The 17,721-nt window shown below is 55.3% G+C and overlaps 2 protein-coding genes across 2 annotated transcripts; one reads left to right on the forward strand and one right to left on the reverse strand.

The window, feature by feature from the left end:
• Positions 1 to 1,320: 1,320 nt before the first annotated feature.
• On the reverse strand, positions 1,321 to 13,255 carry rhoab (ras homolog gene family, member Ab). The gene is made up of 5 exons (XM_088915569.1): positions 13,058 to 13,255; positions 4,469 to 4,626; positions 2,871 to 2,991; positions 2,410 to 2,540; positions 1,321 to 2,310 (listed from the first exon to the last, which is right to left on the reverse strand). The coding sequence occupies exons 1-5, from the start codon at positions 13,230 to 13,232 to the stop codon at positions 2,137 to 2,139; spliced, it is 759 nt and encodes a 252-aa protein (XP_088771695.1). The 5' UTR covers positions 13,233 to 13,255; the 3' UTR covers positions 1,321 to 2,136.
• An 847-nt stretch (positions 13,256 to 14,102) lies between these two features.
• On the forward strand, positions 14,103 to 17,221 carry tcta (T cell leukemia translocation altered). The gene is made up of 3 exons (XM_088917536.1): positions 14,103 to 14,446; positions 15,772 to 15,826; positions 16,447 to 17,221. The coding sequence occupies exons 1-3, from the start codon at positions 14,233 to 14,235 to the stop codon at positions 16,490 to 16,492; spliced, it is 315 nt and encodes a 104-aa protein (XP_088773662.1). The 5' UTR covers positions 14,103 to 14,232; the 3' UTR covers positions 16,493 to 17,221.
• The last annotated feature ends 500 nt before the right edge of the window (positions 17,222 to 17,721 follow it).

Genomic DNA, 17,721 nt, shown 5'->3' on the forward strand with positions numbered 1-17,721 from the left:
ACACTCCCTCCAGGCTGTTAGTGTGGGACACTCCCTTCAGACTGAAGAGACTCAATTCCTCCAGGCTGTTAGTGTGGGACACTCCCTTCAGACTGACGAGACTCAGTTCCTCCAGCCTGTCAGTGTGGGACACTCCCTTCAGACTGACGAGACTCAGTTCCCTCAGCCTGTCAGTGTGGGACACTCCCTTCAGACTGACGAGACTCAGTTCCTCCAGGCTGTCAGTGTGGGACACTCCCGAAAGTGACCGTTCTCTTCACTCTCTTACTGTGATTGTATGCGGTTGGCTCTTTGGGCCGATTCCAGAACAATTTCTTTTCTATAACACAGTGACCAATACTGCACACAACATTCCAGATGAGAGCTTACTTGTAAGCTATACCAACGCCTCTTTAATAAAATGCGACAGTTTTATGAATATGCATCCCAACTGTGTGGGTGTGCGTGCCTTTTTAACCTCTACCTTGTCCGGAAGATGTAACCGACGTGTCCACATAAGCACCTCTGCAGAACGAGCATGGGGGAATTCTTAAAGAGAAAAACAGCCCCAGCGAAGCCTAAGAGAACACGGACACCGATGAACTACAGGATAAGGGAGGGGAGGTGCAGGACCAGGAGCTGTACAACTTGACCGAGCTTCAGCACATCCTAGTCCGCTCAGGCTCTGGGAGCAGAGGGACTCGAAGCTGAAGACGGGGACAGCTTGATCTGGCATCAGCAAGCCCTGTGGGCTGGAGGGAGGAGCAGCTGCCCCAGAAGCACGTGACTGCTCTCCTCTCGGAGGGATGCCGATGCACGATCACGCCAGGAACCGTACAGGTTCAGATCGACACGCTGAAGTCGGGGCCGCGCACTGTATACCGTCTGCTGATGCCACGTTCGCGACCTCCCAGGTCTCACCGCTGCCTCTCAGCAACAAGGTCCTGGGTTCGAATCGAGCGTTCAGGGGGCGGGTACTGCGGACCTGCGCCGTGGCACTGGAGGCGGAGCAGCTGTCCCGGGGGCGGTGGGACGAGCCGGCGTTTCCGCTCCGGGAAGCGCATAGCGGCGGAAAATCCACGACCGCGCTTTCCTTCCCATTCCAGCCCGCTAGGTCACATGGCCAGCGTGTGCGTGTCCCGTCCCCACCTCAAACAGGGGAGTGAGCACTCCAGCCACGGGGTGCGTCATCAGCCCTTCAAAACTCCCATCCCCCTGGGGGGCGGGGGGGCAGCACAGGATCCCGGCCCGGTCTCCTGGGGCAGCAGCGCCACTGCAGACAGGCTGCCTGCCTTCTGCCCTCTCGGCAGCACTGTCAGCAGGTAAAATTGGATACACTTGTTATATAAAGTTATTTATTTCAGAAAGTTACCAAGCCCAGGTCATACAAATCCAGATTCCAGTTAAGTCCCTGTGTATAAGTTCACGTACAGCACGGGTGCATGGTTTTTTTTTTAGCATCACTTAAACCCCTTTATTTTTGTTATGCATGTTTTTTTTTTCCCCACTTTTTTCTTAAAAATTTGTTTATACAGAGAGACTACAAGTTAAGCCATTAGGAAATCCATTTTCTTTTTACAAAAAAAAAAAGGTGACAGGCGTAATGGAAGGGACAGGAGACCTGAATTAGGAGACGGCAGGTGTGAGGGCGCCCGTCTGAACCGCGGCCCACCATGGGGCAGCAGGGGGCGCCGTCGCTCCCCCCGCGGGCGGACTGGCGGAGGGGCTGTTGCAGCTCGAATGACCGCGGCGTTTCGGCCATCGTCACCAGAGCTCGGAAGGGGTGACGGCACAGCTTTGTGGGAAAAAAACAAGACCAGAAAAAAAAAATCGGTAGAGCTTTTCTGACTTAAATACTGGTAAACACGCTTCCTTGTTTTCTCCTTAAAAGTAAAAGGGTAAAAAAAAAAAAGTGGCAACGATGGAAATAAAAGTCGGGCAGGGCACGCGGGACACGACTGCACTGGGAGTAACAGACACCGATGCGGGATGCGGTTCGAGTCAAGTCAGAGGGCGCGGGGGAGAGGGCAGAGTGCAGCGGGCGCCTCTGGGAGCAGCCCGGACGCCCCCCGTCTCTCCGCGAGAGCAGACGCCGCGCTCCTCGGGGCGCGTCGCGTCGTCTTTAAAAAGAGGGAGGGGAGGGAGGGGGGGAAAAGTTTACAAAAGAAGGCATTTAGAGGTTTTCTTCCCGCGGCGGGCTTGCAGCGCCGCCCGCGTGGCCATCTCGAAGACCTCCCGCACGCCGTCCTTGGTCTTGGCGGAGCACTCCATGTAACCGAAGGCGCCGATGCGGTTGGCCATGTCCCGGCCCTCCTCTGGCTTCACCGGCTCCTGCGGAGGAAGAGCGGGGAGGGGGGGGGGTGGTCAGCCGGGGGGACTCGCCGGATCGCCGCGGGCGACGGCGGCCCGACCGGAGCCCGCGCGGCGTACCTGCTTCATCTTGGCCAGCTCGCGGCGCGTGTGCTCGTCGTTGCGCAGGTCCTTCTTGTTGCCCACGAGGATGATGGGCACGTTGGGGCAGAAGTGCTTGACCTCGGGGGTCCACTTTTCCGGGATGTTCTCTGCAGGGAGAAGGGGGGAGAGGGGGCTCGTTCAGTACTTTAAGGACGCCAGCAGCCCGTCGGCCGTCTCTTTCAGTGCCTCGTTAATCCCCCGTCCCACCAGTTCCACCAGTTCCCCCAGTTCCCATCTCCAGACCGGGAGAGACCCCTATTGCAACGTCAGGGACCAGGAACAAAACCTCAGCTCTTAACGGACTGTGGCCCACCTGCTCATACCCCCCGCGCCCACCCAGCATCTTGACGCCCACCGACGCTCCGGCCCCTCCCCAAGCCCCCGTGACCTCCGGAAGCTCTGGGGGGGGGGGGTCCCTGCATCGCGGCCACACTCACCTAAGCTGTCCGGGCTGTCGATGGAGAAGCACATGAGGATGACGTCGGTGTCGGGGTAGGAGAGGGGCCGGAGCCGGTCGTAATCCTCCTGTCCCGCCGTGTCCCAGAGAGCCAGCTCCACCTGCACACAGACCCCCGGGTTTATCCCTGTCGGCGCTTTCCGAACCGCGTCTCCGGCAAACAGACCGGGAATACGCGATGTAAAAAAAAAAACAGCCCCCGCAGACCAAGTCTGAGAAAAACGGAGCCGGGCGCCGGAGGCCTGCTCAAGCTCCGACAGGGAGAGGACGTGAGAGAGCAAGACGGAAGCGCTTCTGTGTCCCAGTGTACCAGTACCCGAACTGGACTGGGCCAGTGCATATCGGGGGCTCTTGGGGGGTCTGAACTTTCAGCTGGGATCAAATCTGGGACTCGGGCTCCAGTGGTTCTTTACAGATCCGACACCGAAAGATGCAGACAGGTACCGGTGTGGGTACTAGTTCAAGAACCGAAACAACACCAACTGTCTAGATTCTGTAGCACCTTGACTTTGTTTTGTTTAATGCTAACTAGAACAGAACACCTCCATTTTTCTCTAAATGCAAAAATAAAAGCCGCTCTGTTTCCTCCCCCAGCGAACGAGAAAGGAGCTCTTCATCGTGTGGGCGAGACCTCAGCTGCGAGCTTCACCAGAGGTCCCGATGTTAAACGTGAAAGATTCGCCCAAATCTCAGTTCTCAAAAGCAGGTAAATGCAATTCACAGTTAAGTCCAGCGCTTAACACAAAAAAAAACCACGACAATAAATATTAATTTCCATCTTTAAAATGTTTGAATGCTGGATACAAATTACAAAGATGGAAGATGCCACAACATCATTTCTAGACCTTCCACAACTAATTCTATTAATTACACGATCAGGGCACTAGTGAATCAGACTAAAGACATCGGGCCGTTCTGTTTACAGCTCACAGCTGTTGACAGAAAACCCCGCTCTGCACCTCGCACGCAGCAGGGCTGAGAAAACCTCCGTCACGGGCCCAGCGGAGCAGCACTCGCTGCTCAGGTGCGCCACTCCTACTGTGGCTCCCAGACGGAGGCATCTGAAGCATTCCCAGACGGCATTCCTTCGAGACGGTCTCGCTGAACGCGCAAGTCACAGGACAGGAATGCGAGGCAAGTTTCCATCTGGGCATTCCATGAGTCACAGGGCAGGCGAGCCGTCGCTAAAGGTTTTGTGCAGCGGGAAAAAACCCCAAATCAAACGAGCTAGGTGATGTAGACCTGTACGGCAGCCTCGCGTCAGCACTCCCCTGGGAAAGACAGCAGGTCAGAGGGGCTGCAGGTAAGATCACGACATCTCACCCCGAAAGGCCGATTTTACAGCAACGAAGGGAGGCAAAACCAACTTTAGGGGGACTCCCGAGAGCGGCCGATGGCGCGGAGATCCCGGGGGCACTTCGGGAACGTTCCCGGACGTTCACCCCGACGCCCCTGCTCGCATGCTCTGCGGTCACGAGTCCGGCTGCTTCGGGCTCCGCTTAAAACTCCCTGTAAAACCAGCTCCAGAGACCCCCCCCCCGCCCGCCCGCCCTCCCTCCGAGGACAGGACTCACGCACCTGCTTGCCGTCCACCTCGATGTCCGCCACGTAGTTCTCGAAGACGGTGGGGACGTACACCTCGGGGAACTGGTCCTTGCTGAAGACGATCAGGAGGCAGGTCTTCCCGCACGCGCCATCGCCCACAATCACCAGCTTCTTCCGGATCGCCGCCATGCCTGCGCGCACGGGGACACAAGCGGCTTAATCACGGGGTCAGAGCGCCTTCCCGCCGCCCCGCGCCCCCGCCCCCGTCACACCTGTGCCGCTGTCCAGGAGTGGGGTCGCGCGGTGTTGGGTTGCCTCCACAGCAGAGACGGGCCACTCTGTGCCGCAGCCAGACCCCCCAGTCATTCAACCGATCATCAGGAACAGTCATCACTCAACAGTCACTCGTCAGAAACCGCTACATAACAGCTGAGGTGTTGGCGACGGGAAAGGGGGGGGCTGCTGTGCGACTGGACTGAAGGGGGCGCAGCAGCGCAGCCCTGCAGCTTCGCTCTGGGGTGTCTGAACCTCTGGGGAGCGTTTCACGCAGCACAGGCTCCCAGTGTGGGTCTTGAGGGGACCCCCCCCCCCCCCGTATCGTCTAGTTGTGTTCACAGCCGGGTTCTTATTCCCGGGCCAACGGATTTCAGCTGGGCTCTTTGAGGCACGTTTCTGAAACCGCCGTCACAGTCCCAAGAGCTCAAGGGGAACGGCCGCTGGTTCCCCGAGGTTTCAGCTGCGTCGCCCCTCGGACCAGAACAATCCCCTCTCTCTGTGGGCGTGTCCGAAACACCTGGGTCTTTCCATCACGAGCTGCTCAAGCACATTCTTAAGAAGCAAGCTGAGGTGAGTCCGCACGCCTTCTAAAACCGCGGACCAAGCTACACAGGTAAACAGACAGGCAGATCAGTTAAGAGGCACCAATTAGCACCCTTGACTTAAGAGGTCAGCCCGAATGAAATCAAGCTGTGGCAGCGATCCCCGGGAACCACTGGAGCAGGGGACCCACAAACGATGTTCCGATGCTCAGTGCAAGCCTCTGTCTGAGAGCCCGAGCGAGCCATCGAGAAACGCATCCTGCCTCCTGTATCTACACGCACTTCTCTCTCGCTGCTGGAAACAGGATGTTGCCACACGCGATGAGTCCTCGCCCGCGGCGCTTCTCGCACTTCCTGTCTGCGCGGCTGGCTGGTGTCAGGCCCGCCCCAGAGCGGAACACCCAGCGCTCCCACCAGCCCCAACAGGGAGGCCAGGCCGTTACCAGACAACAAACCGCCAATAACTGGCGAGAAACGCCGACCACCTTATCTGAGCAACACGATATATCAAGCTCTCCGCAGACTTTCCAGGTTTCTTTAAAGCAAGATGCCATTAAACTGGTCTAATTAGACCAATTTGACTGAGGTTAAAAACCCAACAACTGAGGCTGGAAACCCGTGAACACGCCTGCCCAACAGGACCAGGATTAGACGCCCCTACCCTGCCGTTTCCAGACTATATACTGTACATGCAGCACTGTGCTGGAAGAAACGTACCCTCATACTCAGCTGTGCATCAATATACTTTCTGCTTTACCAGCTGTGATAAAGCCATGTGGAGCCACTTGTCACTGGAGGATCACAGGTTCAAATCCCAGGTGGGGCTTCACTCAGATCACGCCTGACCTGCCCTGCCAGACAAGTCATACGTCAGCCAAATGACTGTGTGACGCTACGTCCAAAAAAAAAAAACTTCAGAAGCTGACAGAACAAAAGCCAATGTCCATCCCAGACAGCCTCTAATCCAAACACCAGTGTAACTTACAAGAAGGCTCTTATAAAGTTTTCCTACAGTGAAAACTTTCCCTACAGATTTTGATTTTTTTTCTACCTTTTTTTTCCCTAACCTATGTTGGAAAAAGTTTGGAAAACGGGGCAAGGTTTGGTGTCACAACATGCCTGCTCTCCCAGGGGTCCTCCGGTCCTTCCCAGCCAGAGCAAACCCCCCCCCCCCACCAGCAGAGATGCCCCCTCCCCCAGAAACATGCTGGGCGAGATCAGACCCCCCACCACTTCGCTGCTGTCACCTCGGTGCTGTGCTGACGAACTCCGCACAGGGCATGCCACCCACAGAGCCCCGGGGGTCCGACTGACACCCCCCAACTCCTACATCAACAACACCTCCAGACAAACGAAGGAGAAACAAGGGGGTTCCCCTTGCGGAGGTGCTGCCAAGCCTTTCGGTCTCTTTTAGCTCAACTGGCCTCCAACACAAACCCTGCCGAGGGGGTTGAGCGGTCTTGCCCTGCCCTGGGCTTGGACCTCTAGAGAGCCAGTAAGAAACCGCAGGAATCCCCCCCTCGCAGACAAACAGAATGAACAAAATAAGGAACATTCTGGTGCAGCCCGGGAAATTCCAGTCTTCTGTCAGGAAGCCCCGTGTCATGCAGAGAAGACTTCTCCGGATCTCGGGAGCGACTGCATTCACCGGTCCCTGCCCGGGCGGCTCTGGATCTCCGCCCGCAGTGCCAGCTCGCTCGGGCTGCTCCAGGGGACACTGGTGTGAGCTCGGGTTCGGCCCGCGGCGGATGGGCCAGGGTAGCGGACCCTCTTCCACGCAGGGCGACGCCCAAGAGTGAATGAAAGACGCAGCAGCAACAACAAGAGAGCTTCACTGGAATAAGAAACGCGTGTTTGTGAATTCATGTCTCCTGCAGGCAGAGGAAAGCGGACAAACAGGCTTCTTCAGAGGGCCGTGATCCCTGAGGAGGGCCCACGTCCAGCAGAGCCAGGAGCACACGGACCCTCCAGAGCCGCCTCTCCTCACCGGGACAGAAGCGCAGCGCAGCTCCCCCCCTGAACCCCACCCCCCCACACCACGCTCAAGTCACTGGGCCGGGGCGCCGAGCCCCTTTACAGACGGGACGTCTCAAATCTAACCCCCCCACGTGCAACTTCCCTAGCGGCCAGGCTGGGGTCCCAGCAGGGGTCCGGGGACTGAGAGCTGCGTCCCGGTACCCAGCAGCCACATGGCAAATCCGGGGATCTGGGAGAAGCGGTAGTCATCCCGAGACGAACGCAGTCCTGATCCCGGACAGCGAGAGTCCTCACAGACCGCGGTTCAGGGGGCTTCCTGTGCGCTTGATAGCGGCAGCTTCAAGAAGAGGGTCATCGATCGGCAAGGCTCCAGAATGAAGAGCCGAAGATCCTTCGGTTTCGATTTCCACAGCATCAAATTGACCACACCGCCCTCTCAGAGCGCTTACGTTCATGAAGATTGGCTTGGACTATGCCAGAGAGAAGGCAGACCCAGGCTGAGCCCTGGCCTAAGATCAATTCAGCAGGCGCCCTGTGCCCCAGCCCCAGCTGCCTCCGACAGAAATGACGCAACGCTAAGCAACACCCCGACACGACACGACCGTGACATCCGTGACGACTGGGAAAGGCGGTTCTGGCTTTGAGGAACATGGCAGCTGACAGCCTGACACCTCACACCCGCACGGGAAGGGCGGACCCCAGGGGAGGGGGGGGGGGGGCTGACCACACAAAGCCGCCCGCACCTGTCTGGAGAGCACGGGGCAGCCCAGACCAGTCCTCGGGACAGGGCCTGAGAACCGCTAGTGCAGGGCCTGTCCGTAAGGCGGGTGACAAGATCGAACCAGTGATCATCAACCACAAAGCCCGGTCACACCTGAGGCTATGAAACAAGCACGAGAGCAAAACTGGAGAATCGCCTATATGGAGACACCACGAAATACTCAACATGGATTTACGATGGATCTTGCCTTATCAATTTAAGAGTCTGAACAAGTGACAACAACAATGGGACACACAAAGGATACGATATGCAGCAGTCTGGTTCTCAGAAGACTTCCGATTAAATTCCCCATAAAAGTGATTCTCTAAATACAGGCCTCTGCCATTTTAGAAAACAGAGGGTACACATCGAGGGGTGAATGTGTTACATGGGGTGATGTCATTAGTGGAGTAAGACAGTGATCTGTAGTTCTCCAGAACATACCAAATTAGCAGGATTGCTGAGGCAAATTATATACTACAATCAAAAGTGTAGAATTAAACACCCGAAGAAGACTGCGCAGCCGAAACGTTGTTTCCTTTCTTCTCTTTCCAGCAGGAATAAACCTGTTACTTGTTCCTCTGCAGCCTGCGCATGCCGACGCAGCTCCCTGCCTGAACGAATTCAAACCAAGGCCCATTAGATCACAGTTTTACCATGTACTTAGTAAGGCCTCGTTTAGAACCATAGGCAGATACGGTTATTATCCGTCCAGAGAAGAGAAACGAGATGCGCTCCAGAGCTGAAGGGACTGTCCCACGCTGACAGCGGGCTGAACCGAACCTTTTTCAGTCTTGAACAAAGACGACAGGGGGACCCGATAGGAGTTTTCTGATATTCGGGTACTTGAGGCACAACAGGTACCAGACCCGTCGGCGAAGAACCCTCCCTTGATCCCCGGGATCAATCTGATCGCTTAACCGCTACCCTGGCCCACCGGACCCGGCTGGCAATGGGCTCTCGGACCGAGGCACGCCGGGAGCAAGCGGCTAGTCTCCGACACGACGGTGGTGGAGACTGAGGGGCGTCTGGACACGAGGCCCACAAGGCAGGGCTCCCGCGGCACGCGGACGCTCAGGAAAGACCCCCGGTTAATCCCGCAGGACACAGACAGAAGGGCCGGGCCGGGCATCACTCTAAAAGGCGTCCTAGATCCCCTTCCCCTGAACGCTGACGCGGGTTCGTCGGCGCGGCTCAGCACCGGCGCCAGGCCGACAGATCCTCCTCCCGCGAGGACGGCTGTCAGACGCGGGAATCTGACGATTCCACACAACCCACAGCGACGCAAGGCAACAAGCCGCCACCCCCCCCCCTCCCCCAGGCCGTGGCTGCCGAAGTCGGCATTTTTCCGGTGGGGGAAAAAGGCTCGGTCTCCGCCGGCGTTCCTGAGCCCCTCTCCCACGGCTCACGGCCGCACCGGAGCCCTGCGGACGCTCTGGATTTCGAGAGGCGCAACTCAAACTTCCAGAGAATGAGCACAAGCCAGCCGGGCACCTGTGCCGCCCGCCCCCGACGCAGGGAATACATCCCGCAGGGGTCCGAGGTTGCGGTCCTCCCTCGGGGACAGAGCTCTCGCCTGGCTTTTTTCATTCATTTTTTTTTCATTCCCAGCTATTGAACGTACCCGCCCAGGCTGGGACAGGCCTGCAGGCCTCGGTTCACACCCGGGGGCTGCACTGGGAGGACCGGTGGAGCCCCCCCCACTCATCTGCGAGTGTCACCGCCTCGAGCCCGCCGCCGCCCACGGGAGGCTTGGGAAAGCTGCGGGGGTAACGATCCTGCCGGGAGCCGAGAGGCGTCTCCTCGGAGGCATGGGGATGACTGTGGAACCGCTTGGGGGAATCCCACTGACAGCTGGGGGCACAGCCCAGGCTTGAACATGCAACACCTGGATGGCGGAGCCCGGCCTGCTCCCCAGCACAACTCCTCCACTGGTGGAGCCTTTCAGGAGACCACATTGCCCAGGGGGAAGGGGGGTTAAAGCTTACTTTAAACACTTACAAAGACTAGGTACGGATTTGAGAAACATTTCATTTTACACTCCCCGAGATTGACTAGAGTTGCCCGTCAATTCAACATTAAGCACCCAGTTGACTTGCAATAAATATTTGATGCATCTCTGCCAAGGCCTTTTGGCACCACCTCTTAAATTGAGACCCAGAAGGTACGGATTTGCTTTTCAGCTGCTGCATCATCCACGAAAGACAGCCCGACAGCAGGAGACCACCCTGGCACTAATTCATCGCAACAGTTCTTCTGTCTCTTTACAAAGCCTGCGTAACGTGAAGTCTAGTTTATTCTTTGTGTCCAGGTAAATCTGTTCCATGCTCAAAACAGCCGATACAAGTCAGTGTTTTAAGCGGTGCCTCTGCCTTCCCCAAACCTAAAAACACTTTTATAAGATGGGGATCAAGAAGGACACCTGCGAGTAAAACACAAATTTCAGAATAATGAAAAATAACTACAATAGGAACACATTCACTCACCGGGGACGCGATGTTGAGGAACACAGACGGGCAATTCCAGTCTAGGAGGGACAGTGTGACTCTCTGGGGTCTTTTAGGTGCGAGGAGCTGGGAGAAGCTGTGAAACTGGTGCAATTTAAACAAACAACGAGCTTGTCCAGAGTAAATGTGCAGACACCTGCCCTCCTGGACCACAAATGACCACCCTTGCAGTAGGAAACGGCTCTCTAACGGATATTATCCACAGATCGCCCAGTCGCTACGCGCAAAAACGAGATGGGGTGAACAGCCTTCTCGGAAAATGAGAGCGTCCATCGGCAAGACAAGATGACCGTGTATTCCATAAAAAAACAGGCATCGCCGCCCCGCTCAGCTTGTAGAGCTTGTGGGGGAAAATGGGAGTTTTTACGTTGTTTTTTAAAAATGCCCCGAGATCAGCAAAGCAAGACGAAAACGAGAGCTCCAGAGAAACGCTGCAGCAGCAGCAGCAGCAAGTGTTGGCAACACTCGGGGTAAAGAGGGAGACGGTTCATCCTCTCGCAAAAACGCCCCTCCCCTCCCAAACAACCGTCTGGTAGCCGAGTCCACAGCAAGCACCGACAACATCCACAAACATCAGCACCACCAGCAGCTGTCGCTGAACTCTGACAGGCACGGGCTGCAGCTGGGGATGCACGCTGGCGAAGGCGATACCCTGGCTTCTTTCACAAAAGGGCCGGCTGAGATCTCGGGGATTAATTAACTACTAACTACTGAGCCGAACAGGCCTGGGGAGGGTCGAATGGCTCCTGCCCTTGGTGATGGCTCTGGGGAGAAGGGGGGGGGGGGGGGTTGGCACCTTAAAGAGCACACATCGTTCACAACACCGGTCTGCATAAACCAGTACAGCAGGGTTAGAGCACCTCCGAGACTCTGCACCCCACTAAGATCCCTGGAAACCCACAGAATTAAAACCCCTCTAATAAAAACTTGGAGGAGGGTCAATCAATTCTCACTCGAGTTCTCCGACGGGCTCCGTTACACAGCCGGTCCAACGACGGCGCATCTAGAAGAGCTCGGGCCCAGTATCTCACAGGCAGCTTCACTGTGAACCCAGCGGATGCTTGGGGTCATTCCCTGACAGCACTGAAGGAGAGAGCCTGTGGGCGCCGGAGTCAAGTCCGTCATTAGGTGAGCTCCTGAACCGGCAGCTGTAAGGAGGATCCGAGGCCCTTTGGGGTGGGGGTCCCCTTCTACAACCAGGGGGGGTACAGGAGCTCAGACAACGGGGGTACCCCACAACCAGCCTGGCCTAGCGACTCCACCCCCCCTCCGTTTCAAAACTCGGCCCAGGAGGTGGAGAAATGGCCGAAAACAGCGGGCCCCCCCCTGTCGAAAGAGACCCCGGTTTCCGAGCGGGGGAGGTCGTGTTCTCCATGTTTGCTTTGGGCTGGGTCGCGCAGGAGTCCCGAAGCAAGATGGCGTCACGCAGCAACAGTTGGGTCCCCCTCTCTCTCTCTCGCTCGCTCGCCGAGAAAGGACACCTTTGTCTTCGGGCACCGGCAGCCGGCAGAGCTCCCCACCCCCGCAGGGTCTCGGCAGTTTCCCGACGGTGTTTGTCAAGCAACGCGGAAACACACGCGTACCGACCCCCCGGCCCGGAAACTCGCCAGCAACTCCGGTCGGCTACGTGTGTGTGTATTTGTGTGTCTGTGTGTGTTGTGTGTGTGTGTGTGGACGGGGAGGGGGATGGCTGCAACCAAAACTTTGGCATTCCCAACGCCTCTCCCCCCCATCCCGACCAAATTTCTATAAAAAAAAAGAAAATAAAAACACGAAACACGAAACGCAAGGCGAGCTGCGAGCTGCGGCGCCCGGAGCTCCGGTCTCCAGCGAGGTCCGCAGGAATCCTGCGCCTCCGGGTATTTTAAGTTTGTTTAGGGGGTAACCTCTTAAACCTACCCCCCCCCTTCCTCATCCTCCTCCTCCTCCTCCCCTTCACCCTCTGTACGAGAGAGGTACCGGACGGAGAGGGGGGGGGGCGCGCTGGACTGTAAACACAGGCGCCACCATCAAAACACAGCCCGCGGACAGGCGCTCCCCAACTCCCCCACAAACACAAAAAGAGGGGGTCCCCCCAAAACAAACTCCTCGCTTACACGCAGCCAGGCGAGACCCTTTCACTCGCAACGCTGAAAATGTAGCCTGATAACCGGGAGGTGGAAACGCGGGGCGACACGTCGGTGGGGCACTTTCCTTGCGCGGAGAATAGGGGCTCTTCTCTCGACCGGGGAAGCGCCACGGCTCGGGCGGAGGCTGATGGGGCTCCTAAGTTTTGTTTTTTTTTTCCCCCCCAAGTTTGTGGGATGGAAAATGAACACAGAAACCACACGTACAAACATACAGGCGATTCGGAAACGCCAACCGGGCGGAAGCGACTCTCGGAGGTCGTGCCAGACGAACGAAGAAAATCGCGGAGAGATTTTTATGTATATTTTTTTTAAGGCGAGGTTTAAAACTTCAAAGGACCTCATTTCCCTCCCCCCGGTAGCAAAACACTAGGGGTGTGGAGGGGGGGGGGGCTCCCCTTACCGACGGGACCCGGAGTTTGGAGTGATCTTACCTGCAGTTTCGTTAGGAGTTTTCCTTCGGTTACGACACCCCCCTCCGTCTGCGCCCGGACTCTGTGGTACAATAAACCGGCTCGCGTGTGCGCGCACGGGGCGGGGGAAGGCGCGCCCCCCCCCCCCGACTCTCGCCCGAGGAAACGAGCGAGGGGAGGGAGCGGGGACGAGCATGGGCAACGCCTGCGCGGCCACGCCGCGGAGGAGGGCCGTGCGTGAGGAGGGGGCGGGGGGCGTTTCCAGCGCGCCGCGCACGCATTCATGAGCCCGTGAGGATCGCGGAGAGGCAGTGTTGGGTCTGGTGCAGAAACGGGGTGACCTTCTTTACGGAGAAACCCGCAATCATTTTGGTTATTGACGCGTTCCTAATATTTTTTTTTTTGCTTTTCTGAGCCTGGAGTCCAACAGCGGGTGTTGTGTTTTTTTTAAAAAAAAACTAAACAAAACTATATGAAGTGGTTATTTTAAGGCTTTATGAAACTCGTTCAAGAAAAAGCGACCAAACTGTGTAATGCATCGCCCCCTCGTGTCCAGTTCTGAGAACGCACGGCAGTGCATCCTTCCCAGTCCTGCCTGTTACTGGACAGGAGCAGCTACCTTCAGCGCCCCTGGAGTCTTCTTCATTTGAACCGTTGTGCGGAGTAGACCCGCTTGGACTCGACTCTTGAAGACTGACGTTACGTAGTAGATTAATAATTAAAGTTAATAATAACGGGAAAAAATGAAGACAGAAATATCAGCAAGCTAAATAACAGGCGGTATGTCATTCTTTGTCACACCGAATTTAACTGGCGCCATGCACACAAAAATAATTGCTGGTGTTGGACCGCGTAGGGGAGACTAAGCGTTTTCCCTCAAGCAAATACATGAACCTCTTTTTCTATTCCGAAACAGCAGATTTGGTTAAAAAAAATAAATAGCGACACACTTTCCACTTCAACTCGTTTTCTTTAATTATTCAACTTATTTTGAACAATAAAAACTCTCGAATTTTGCCGTGACGTAGACATTTCCGGCGGCCGGGTGTGACGAATCTGCGATCCCGGAGCAGGGGGCTGCTGCGTTGCTGGGGTAACCGGGGAGGCGGGGCTGCTGCGGCCTGGTCGCGGCTCACAGCCTGTCGTGAGGCCCGGTGGCGCAGGGCTCCGGCTTTTGCTGAAAGAAAAAAAAAACAATGATGGAAGAGCCGTGGGACTTCGAGTTCTTGTCGCGGCTCCTGGACGGCCTGATGTCCTTCGTGTCGGAGTTCGTGAGCGACTGGCTCGCCAACGACGTGAGGGTGGCGATTTTCAAGATCCTGCTCGGTTGGTTCGCCTTCAGCCTGGTCGCCATCCACTTCGCCTGGAAGATATACGGCCCCACCGTCAACGACATGTACTACCGGCAGGGTGAGTGTCTCCCCGGGGGGGCCGGCGGGCTGCTGGGCTGCTGTGACCCCCCTCGGTCGGCAAACAGACGCGTAAATGTGGGACATGATAACCAGGAGGGACGTGACCCTGCGTTATTGTCACTATCTGTCCCTTGCTTGTGACAGTCGACCGCTGCTGTACGAGCGAGAATACACGTTACGGTGCATGTGTCGACAGTTCTTGTGTGAATGGCTCGGATGTCTTCAAAAGACGTAGTTCTCCGAGCGGTGTAACGCTGTTGCCCTGAGCAACGCGAGGCGAAGTTCAGCAGACGGGTCCGTCTGGTCCAAGTTATACCCTGCTTTACAGCGGGCGAGATGTTCCGAGTCCGGCTGCCGTGACAGATTCCGTGCACGCAGGCCGCAGCGATGATCCTGACACCCAGAAAAAAAAAGGGCTTCTTGCAGTTTGTCCCAAGATAATCCGAAAAGGAGGATCTCGAAAAGTTATAGGAATTGCCCAATTGCACAGACGTCTTCGAAATGCCCTTTACGTGTTAGGGGGGCTGCTGGAAAGACACTCGTATTTAAACGACGCACAGATTTGCGGTAGGTTTGCAGCACAAGCAGCTCTGCCCTGGACTAAGGAGTGAATTCACACTGGTGAAGAAAACGCTGTCGACCCCTTCGAGACCAGTCTATTCCAAAACAGCTGTTATCATCTGTGTGGTCCTGCACAGTAGCTCCTGCTGTGACAGAAAAACTGCCACTATTTAAATATGTACACCGCACTCATTCCACAACTCAAAGTGTTAACAGGTAGAGGGTACTCCCGTCCACCAGAACCAGTGTGCAGCCCCACCTGGATGATGCGCCAGTCCACTCCCCACACACCAGCTCTCAGTGGGGAGGAGAGCAGAGTGATGAAGCTGGTTCAGAGAGGGGGATTATTAGGAGGCCATGATTGGTAAAGGCCAGGGGGAAATTTGCCCGGGACATTCCTACTGTTTTTGAAAAATGTCCTGGGATTTTTAATGACCACTCAGATTCAGGACCTCGGTTTTATGTCTCATCTAAAGGAAGGCGCTATACTGGCCCCACTAACACCTCTTCCAGCATCAACCTCAGCTTTCCCAGGAGTCTCCCATGCAGCTACTGACCAGGCCCTCACCTGCTGAGCTCCAGTGGGCTGCCAGCTGGGAGTTGCAGGGCGAGATAGGTCTTGTTTTAAATCTAAATCTAGAATCACATTTATAATTCCAAACCAGCTGTACCACTGTCCTTGATTTCGTAGCGTGCTTGTGGAGGGATATTGTGAGGGCGCTGGTGCCCCAGCACTCAGTCCTGTCTCTCCCCTCTCTGCAGGGACTGGAGGCCAGAACGGGGGGACTCCGGAGGTGGCTCCTCATCTCAGCGGCTGGTGGGTGTGCGCTGCCTGTATATTTCCGACCGTAACAGTAATGCACTGGTAGTGTAATAATAATAAAGAACCAGGAGGTCAGTTCTTTAAATAATAATAATAATAATAATAATAATAAGATTATTATTACAAGAAGGTAGCTGCATCAGCATGCGTAGGCTGGAAAGGAAAGAAAAGAGAAACAAGGTTTCGGCTGTGACACCCGAAGAAAGCTCCGAAACGTTTCTTCTCTTTTCCTCATGGAGTAAACCTTTACTTGTTCCTTTGCAGTCTGCGCATGCTGACGCAGCCCCCTACTTGTAATAATAATAATTATACAGGTAGGTAGCTGCATCAGTACATCAGCATGCGTAGTCTGCAAAACAACAAGTAATAGATTTATTCCATGCTGAAAAGAGAAGAGAGAAAACAACGTTTCGGCTGTGAAGCCTTCTTCAGTATTATAATAATACTTTTTCTTCTTATTAAGGAACTGACCTACTTGCATGATTTTTGCTCAGGGTTGCGAGAGCAGATTCTGAGAATCGGAGGGGTACAGGCTGCAGTATAGGAACGCGCAGCCCTCAGTTCTCTTCCCAGTTTGCTGCCCTTGTCACCGGACACTGTCCTCTGTCCCGCAGGGAGGGAGCGGCAAGCGGAGATGCTTTCAAGACACACCGGGAGTGAGCAGGTCCCCGCCCACGCCCTGCTTCTGGCCAACAGGATCACGGCACCCGGCGCCTTCGACCAATCGGACGTGCAGGAGGACGGCGGTCCTTGTCCTCTGCCAGCCGCCCCTCTCTCCCAGCATGCAGCGGGCCTGCTGCCTGTCCGGACTGCGATGTGCTTGTTGTGTGGGGGGGTCCAGGGTTTCAGGCTTTATTCTCTGTGCAGCAGTGACCTGGTCAGGGTTAAACAGGAGGATAGCCGGGCTGCGCTCCAGCGTGATGTCTGCGCGCCCCTCTGCATCAGTGACGAGCCCTTGTCCTTTGACACCAGAACGCCCAGCCCCATCGTACATGGGAGTAACTCTGGAGTAACAGTCTTGGGGTTGCGTTCTATTGCTCTGTTACTCTCTTTAATTTGCCTTTTTTTGTCCTTGGCTCAAATCTTGTGCGTGTTCTGCTTCTCAGAAAGTTGGGCTCCACCACCAGGCTTGCAAGACCTTCATTCTCTCCCCCAGTATCTTATTTCTTTGTCATATTTCAGCCTGAGCTGGCTTTCCACTCTCTACCCTCCCTGCCCAATCGACACGATGTGATCTGGATAATTTTCCAGAATATAAAAACTGGGGCACTATCTGGGGCAGACATCCAGCTAACTGCAAATACATTTTATTTTTGGTGTTTGACTTGTAGTCAACATTAAACATTTTTTTTGTGGTGTAATAAAATACAGATGGCAGAGATGCTGAAACTTTGTTTTTTTGTCTTTTTCTGTTTACAACTCTGTGTCCCTATAATTAACTACACAATATTTGAGCCTAGAAAAGGTGGGGTTGACTTAAGGAGATGGAATATGGATGAATACCTGCGCCCCCTGGTGGCCATTAAGTTTTCTTAGCAGGTGAGGAAGAAAGTGATGATAATTGGCTGTTCAACTGTTAGAGAGTAAGAGTTTAGTTGTTCCTGAGGACTTCTTATGAAACTCGTTGGGCAGGTGTTCACTGGATTAGGGTATTTAATGAACACCAGGACATGCGATTCAGCAGTCGAGGGCCGAGTCCCCACCTCATCTCTACAGGACTGGAGTTGTCTCCTGAAAACCGTCTGCAGGCGTGTGTGGTATAGACCTCAAACGAAGCGTTCCTGCATCTGTGTTTTTACACAGATTAACATTTTTAAAACCGTGCAACACACATAACCTGTACTACTGTGCCTATGGAAGTTGTAGTTTGGTGTACAAGAAATGAGCCT

This window comes from Atractosteus spatula, chromosome 5, assembly GCF_055471065.1.
Source record: "Atractosteus spatula isolate fAtrSpa1 chromosome 5, fAtrSpa1.hap1, whole genome shotgun sequence".
NCBI classification, from domain to species: Eukaryota; Metazoa; Chordata; class Actinopteri; order Semionotiformes; family Lepisosteidae; genus Atractosteus; species Atractosteus spatula.